This window comes from Homarus americanus, unplaced genomic scaffold, assembly GCF_018991925.1.
Source record: "Homarus americanus isolate GMGI-L3 unplaced genomic scaffold, GMGI_Hamer_2.0 scaffold24922, whole genome shotgun sequence".
Classification (NCBI taxonomy): domain Eukaryota; kingdom Metazoa; phylum Arthropoda; class Malacostraca; order Decapoda; family Nephropidae; genus Homarus; species Homarus americanus.
The window spans coordinates 3682902-3690329 of NW_024722610.1; the positions used below are offsets into that span (position 1 = coordinate 3682902).

Sequence of the window (7428 nt, forward strand, 5' to 3'; positions counted from 1 at the left end):
CATCTGCAAAATTAATTAATGAAAATTTTGTCCTGTAGAACCAAAACAGAAGCTTACTGACATAACAGGAACGCTTTAACAGTTGATTACGTGACAATATTCATTGAGTGATCCAAACAATATTCATGTATGATTATTTTTATGCAGGTATTTAAAATGGTTACATGTAAACAACAAATTCGAAATCTTCCTCATTAAGTAACTTGCAAATTAATACAACAAAGACATCCTTTATATTGCAGCAAGAGAGTTAGGTTTACTTCCTTTCATCCCTGAGATACTATATAGTACAGTACGGTACATTAAATCAAATCAAACACAACCTGACCTGAAATTATTCTACTGGTTCATTATAAAGAAATAGTAAGGTCACCATTATATGAGGTTATTAGTCTAGGTTGACATAAAATTCAGTGTTTTGCTTCTTCCAAAGTTCCAGCAAATGTGTGTGCTTTAGGAGCTGTTCCCTAACTCCTGTAAATGAAAATAAACCATCAACGAACTGTGCTTCATTTTAGTAAAAACAAACTGCCGAGAACACGAAAACTTAAGTACAGTATTGTACTAGCTACTATTATACTACAGTAAGTACTCACTTAACATCGGGGTTACGTTCCTAAAAATACGACTTTATACGAAACAACCTTAATCGGATCAATTTTTCCCATAAGAAATAGATAAAATGTGGGAATTATGTTCCTGAGCCTCCCTTTGCCCCATAAAATACATTACATGTACAAAAAATCATTGCTATTTCTATAGAAAATAGGGAATACTAAGTTTGTATATAGGTACTCACCGATGGGCAGAGGTGATAGAGCGAGTGTGTGGTGGGTAGTGAAGCAGAGAAGGCGGATGGCGGGAGGGGAGGAGTATGGCGGGAGTGGAGGAGGAAGGTGGGAGCGGAGGAGGGCAAGAGAGGAGGAGGTTGGTGAGTCACTGAGACTCTGCGCCAAGCCGAGAGAGAGTAGCGGGGCCAGACGAGAGAGGGTGATGCGCTGTAGAAAGTAGTCCGTGACGACGCAAAACGACGTATAGTATCGGATCACCGGGACGTTAAAAAAATTTTTGGTCTCTAAAGTTTAGCGATGTAGTACCGAAACAATGTTAAGCGGGACGACATTAAGCATGGACTTACTGACTTACTGTATAGGCATTTATTGTAAGGCGTTTTAAGATGCATGTAATAGCTAACGTGTTAGCTTTCCCAGACTGTCATTAAAAAATACGACATTGTACCGCGTCTTTGGAATAATTGTTGTACAACACAGTCTTCAAAAAACAGTAAAATTTGGAGAACTGTTATTTAGGCATAATATTGTACAGAAAGAAATAGTGAAGAAAATATATTAAAAATTATGGAAAGAAAGACAAAAAAGGGAAAAAAGTCAATTAGTTAACAATAAATAAGAATAAAAGAAAATCTGGCTCGTTGCAAAGGAAATTTCTCCTGGACTTGAACCACACGACTAGAGCAGCAGTACGTTTCTTCTCTCGCGGCTAGGTGTTCGCATATTTTGACATGATATACAAAGAATTTCAGGCTCGTTTAAGTCTTAATTTTTGAACTTACAGAACTGTAATCAACTTGTTCATCCTTATTTAAAGTATCTTATGAGTAATGATATTAAAGTTTTAATGATATTTTAGTAATTATTAATATTGCTACACCAAAGTCACTAATGGCTAATGAAATCGGACAGCACCCAAAACTGGTTTCAACTAGGCGCAACCCTTTCACGCCATACACTTTGTTTTAGGTCCTATCCAATGTACTACCGTATACAGGTAGTCCCCGACTTACAACTGCCTCAACTTACGTCCATCGGTACTTACGACCTGCTCTGACCTTACGACCGTCGGGACATACGACCGCCGCAGTCGTGACCAAAAATTTATTTTTTTCCAAATGACGTGCGCATTTTCTATACCGAAACGTTTCCAGTTAATGTAGTCTCCATGTATCATTAGAAAACTATGGGGGCCCTGTGTGCATTCAGCTGACTACTGTACATTAAAGGTAAGTGCTCAGTCACACTGTATCCATTCCTCATTATTTATTACTTTTACTGTACTGTATTTCATTGTAGATTTTTTTTTTGAAAAACAAAACAAAAACAAAACAAAACATTTTTTGAATTTGTTTTTGAATTTTTTTTATCTATGTCGGACTTACGACCATTCGGACTTACGACCTGGATTTGGGTCCCTAATCCCGCCATAAGTCGGGGAGCACCTGTATAGAATTATTTTTATTATTACTGTATATCACAGTTTTTTATTGCCTTACATGCCCCCAACTCTTCAATATTAACCCTTAAGCCCTGGGTTAGGGTGCTGCTGGCAGTAACCCACCCCCCCCCCCTCAAGGGGGATAAATCGAGAAAATAAAAAAATCTTAAAAAAAATAATACTGTAATTAAAAAAAACAAAAAAAGTGGGAAAATAGATGCACGTTCTGGAATGTCACCCGGAGCGCGCTAGTCGGACGTTCTGGAACGTCGCCCGAGCGCGCTAGTCGGACGTTCTGGAACGTCACCCGGAGCGCGCTAGTCGGACGTTCTGGAACGTTACCCGGGGCCAAAGGGTTAATCAAGATATTCTCCATAAGCGGCCATGATCCACGTATTTTCAGTGGGAGAAATCGCTGATTGGTTGTTAGCTATTTGGGCCGCTTGGACGCGGGACAAGGCTAACGCCTCATCGAGGTGTTAGCGTTTCCCTCTGAAAGTGTCATGCGCACAACTCAAAAGCAGCGTCTGCGCATGCAGAACAGCTAACGCTTTAGTTATTCCGTGCATCAAATACGCCTTACAATAAATGCCTCATATGATCTGCATGTTATTGGAATCTGGCCAATTCCAGAATTGTCCAAGGCATTTGGGGAATTCCTATAATGTGCATCATTTTAGGAATTCCTATAATATGCACCATTTTAGGAATTCCCATTATGGCCAGAGTGATTCTGGAATTGCCCTGTGAGCATTATGAAAATCATATCTGTTTTGAGAATCCTACCATATATTCCCATTATGGGTGCCAGTCTAGCACAATACAATTCCAGAATTAGCTCAGTGGTTTGTTTCTGCTAAAATCAGACATACCTAACAGTTCAATGATGGTTTAGTTTAAATTAATGCAACCAAAGAGAGGTTCTTGTAACACCTGTAATTGCAACTGTCAAAGAAGGGCTTACATCAGAGGAAAAACAACACATTGAATTTTTAGAAGCTTCTATTTTGTATTCATAGTCTTTTGAGGTAAAAGAAACATTTCTCTCACCAATGAAAGTTAAATACTGTATTGCTATTTAGGGGCAATCTTTGGTAATTAATGATGACATACTTGTTGCTGAGTTTTCATAGAAATTTAATTTAAAAATGCTGCAATTTCACTGTGTTTTGCAGTGAAAACTGTTGTAATTTGGGGAATATGTAAAAAAAAAAAAATAAAATAAAATACTCCCCCTAAATTAAACCTAACCTTTGCCGATAAGAAACACAAGCGGCTGAAGCGTTGTTTGAAGACCGCACCAACCTAACCAAAAAACCCACTTAACCTTAGGTAACTTCCTAGCCAGGGGGCTATGCCCTCCAGCATATGAAACAGAAAGAACATGCTGTACTTTGATATGGTGTAATTTTACTTTTTTTGTGGATGTGAGAGAAACCACTTGACAGATATAACACTGAAGCAAACAATAAGTGGAAGACAACAGCAAGCGTGGATAGGGCCGCCATACCGTTTTATCGCTGCAAAAGACGAGAAGTGTCGCTAGTGCAAGCCTAGGGGCCTAATTATCTACCGAACTAAGCATTTGTCCAAGAAATGAATCCATCAAAACAAATTATGCTGCTGAGGATAAGTCGCCAGTTTTAATCCAACCTCTTCATATACTGTACTATTACTCCAGGAAATGGTCACTTCTGAGAACAGCACTATCACCAGAGGGAGATGTTTGATTTCATTAATTTTTTCCACGGTTGTTCTTATCACTACAGTATAGTAAATATTTTAGAGTAGGGAACAACTTTTTATTTTAATTATGAGTACAGGTGCTATTTTAATTTTTTTTTACTTTTCTCAAGATTATAAATCACCTGTAGTGGGCAGAGCATGAAGGATGAGGGACACTGTGGGGTAAAATAGTGAAAAACTGATCATATGACACTAAAATGATGTCTCTACGTGCTTTGAACGTGAAGAAATTAATTATTTACTGTAAATATGCCTAAAAAAATCTGCAGTCACCATGTGTGTCTATTTACAACTGACCTGCTCGGTCCGAGTGTGCTCCTATGTCCACCAAAAAAAAATATAAATACAATTGCACCATGACGCTTCAAAAAAGTTCCTTTCATTGGTACCAGATATCAAAATAAGTACTCTCTGTTTAATATGGTGGGATCTGGGTGGAAACCCCCCAACTATGAAGTTAGGTAAGGTTAGGTAGGTTTCTTTGATTGGTTAGGTCAGGTTCTATTAGGTTCTAATTCAGTAAATGTCACTTCTTTTAAAATACTGGTAATTATTGACGACTGACCTGCGACAAATTTTTCATAGATAACGATTATAAAAATGCCACAATTTCACTGTGTTTTAAAGTGGATACTGTAGTAGTTTGTGAAAATGTGCTAAAAAGTGGTTATTTCTACTTTAAACCGAACCTAACCTTAGTTGATATGGAAAAAAAGCAGCAGAAGCATTGTTACAAGACCTCACTGACCTAAACAAACACCCCTACCTAGCCTAGCTTCCTAGATGGGGGGAAACTGCTACCCGGACCCCCCGCCCGATATATTAAACAGAAAGAACTTACCGTGATATTGAGTAATTTTACATTTTTGTGGACGTGAAAGCAGCCGCCCATACTGACCGGTTCATAAGCACACATTGAGCATCGGCGTTGATGCGGCCCGTACAGCAGAGTGTTTTGAAATATATTAATATAATTGACTGTTTACATCCTGGGATGAGACGTCACTGCTGCATTACCGCTGAGAAGACAAAGTAGTGCGCACCTAGGCGCCTAATTATCTACCAAACAAAGCATTTGCACACGAGAAATGATTATCATATCAGAACTCACTTTTTAAAATAAAGTAAGAAAATAAACAGCAAAACAAATAACTCGTCCACGGATCATTCATCCATACTTACTATAGTGACAAGAACATTTGGCTATTATTATCACTTCGGGGTCAATTTATAGTAGTGCACTGTTCTTTCTTTGGGTATTAGAAATATGTGTAAAAAAAAAACATAAAAAATTGTCAAAAACCTAACCTAATCAGGGGGGGTCCAGGGGTACAAAGTCCCCTTGATTAGGTTAGGTTAGATAGAACGGTGTACGGGGTCTAATATCAAAAGACCTCGTTTTGGTCATCCGGTGAATTATAGGATTTTAAGTTCCCACTGTCCAAAAGAGGTTTAGGATACGTTAGGTTGGTATAGGTTAGGTTGAAATTGTTTTTTCGATGGTTTTTTATGTGTTTTGAACGATTCTGACCTACTTCCAGATAGGTGGATGACCGAAACGATACTTTTACCTAAATTTAAGGTAATTTTATAGTAGTTTACACAACATCCCTACCCCAAATCTTTTATCATATTCGAAAAAGACGTCTAATTTCAAGCTAATTTTCTTATATTACATGACCGTCGGAAACATATAATAACGGAGATAGCGCCTACCAAGTCTTTCTCTATTTGATTCTATTAATCTTCATCCATTATAACCTACCCTACCCTTCATAAATCGTCATGCGCATGCGTTCCCGTACACGTCACACGGCCAAGTAATGATTTGTGGTTTAATTTGGGGTATTCTTGGCCCAATCAAATTCGGTTTTTATTTTGAGCCTCATATTTTGAAATTCAAATTCACTTCCGACCATGGAAGTCTGCGATGAGTGTCACTTCAATTATATGGAGATGATTGCGAGTTTTTGGGAAAAAAAAGAAAAACTATATAACATCGGGTGTTGTACTTCATCACTTCTTGGAAGAAGCTGCTCGCCTATACCTCCCGTTAAGTGAGAATCAGCGTTAGTAGCCTGTACTAATCTCAGAATCCAACGACGAACGAGAACCAGGCCCATAAGGTAAGAAATAAGTGATTCTATCATATGGTGAGAGTCGGTTAGGTTAGGTCAGGTTTGTTTTTCTAGTGTTTTAGGTGTATTTTGTATTAGCTTCGCCATAATTTTTGTCAGTAAACGCCCCCACAAAAAAAAAACGAAAAAAAAACAGGCCAATTTCCGACGGAAATGAAGGTCATAACCGATCTGAACACACATAAATACACTAGAAAAACATAATTTTCACTTTCGAACAGAGTTGTGTGCATTTCTGCAAATTTACCAATATATCATCAGGTCTAATCTTATATATCAATCTGTAAGTAAAACTATTCATACTCATCTCTGAAAATTTGGACACCTCTCTTCTGCTATCAGATTAACATAAATTTGGGAAAATTTTATCGTATCATTAATTCCAAAATAAGCTGATATGTATGAGTAAATATGTACTGGTAGATATCATTTCTGGTTGAGGAGTCACAAGCTCTGGTGGTGAGTAATAAACTGCAGCTTTACTTACTAACACACAGTAAATGTTTTATACTTAAACCAAAACAAACACACTAAGGGATGGTAAATATAGGAAAATATTAACCTATATTCTCATTGTTGTTTTAGCTGTATATATCATATTTAAAATCATCTAAATATATGCAGAGAAAATATCAATAAAGACTACATGAATTTTATCATTATCAAAACTTCCCTATGAGAAGCCTGTGCAGGGGCGGGTATAAGGGGGGAATGGAGGGGTGGGGGGGGGGTCATGTTTTTTTTTTGTAGGGAAAGGAGGAATGAAGGAAGATTAGAGGTGGGGGGAAGGACGTTATAGTTTGGAAATTTAAGAAATTCAGGAGGAGGTAAGAGAGGGCGGGCTGACCGCCTAGCTAAGCTAATAGTGTGTTTGGGTTGTCATGGGTTAGTTATTGTCTGCCGGCACAGGCACTAGACAGCCTAACCTGTCCCATTTATGTGTGTTTTAAGGGCCTTATTTCATATTCCGCTGACCCTACTGGCGGATGCTGGTCTAGGGAGGTTGTCTATTGCCTGGCCGTGTAGATCGGGGGTGGTAATGGACCTTTTGAGATTTCGTAGCTTTTTGGGAACCATGCATGGTTGTTGTTGTCTGGTGGGAGTCTTTGAAGGAGTTTTTGCTCTGATCGTTCTATCTTTTGCCAAATTCTGCTGGCCAGGGTGTGCAGCTGCTGGTTGATGGGTTTCCTTCTCAGGTCTCTATATGTATCTCGGCTGTGGTTCTGGTGAAGGGGTATCTTTCACCTGTAACGAATCTTAGGGCTTCATTTTGGACCACCTGTAATTTTAATATTTGAGTGATGCTCATAGT

At 38.4% G+C, this 7428-nt stretch overlaps 1 protein-coding gene across 2 annotated transcripts in view; it reads right to left on the reverse strand.

Annotated features, from left to right (window-relative positions):
* LOC121862894 (YEATS domain-containing protein 4-like) overlaps positions 1-6642 on the reverse strand; it is a 25042-nt gene extending 18400 nt beyond the window's left edge. The window contains exons 1-2 of one of the 2 annotated variants that reach the window (XM_042361292.1): positions 6604-6642; positions 1-3 (exon numbers count right to left, since the gene is read on the reverse strand). The exon at positions 1-3 is cut by the window's left edge and continues 215 nt beyond it. Coding sequence is in view for 1 of the 2 variants with exons in the window: in XM_042361291.1 (XP_042217225.1) it covers positions 1-3; positions 6534-6546 (16 nt within the window). In the remaining variant the exon portion in view is untranslated. Of the gene's footprint in view, positions 4-6533 lie in introns of both variants that reach the window. The other variant, XM_042361291.1, reaches the window with a different exon arrangement.
* Positions 6643-7428: the final 786 nt, after the last annotated feature.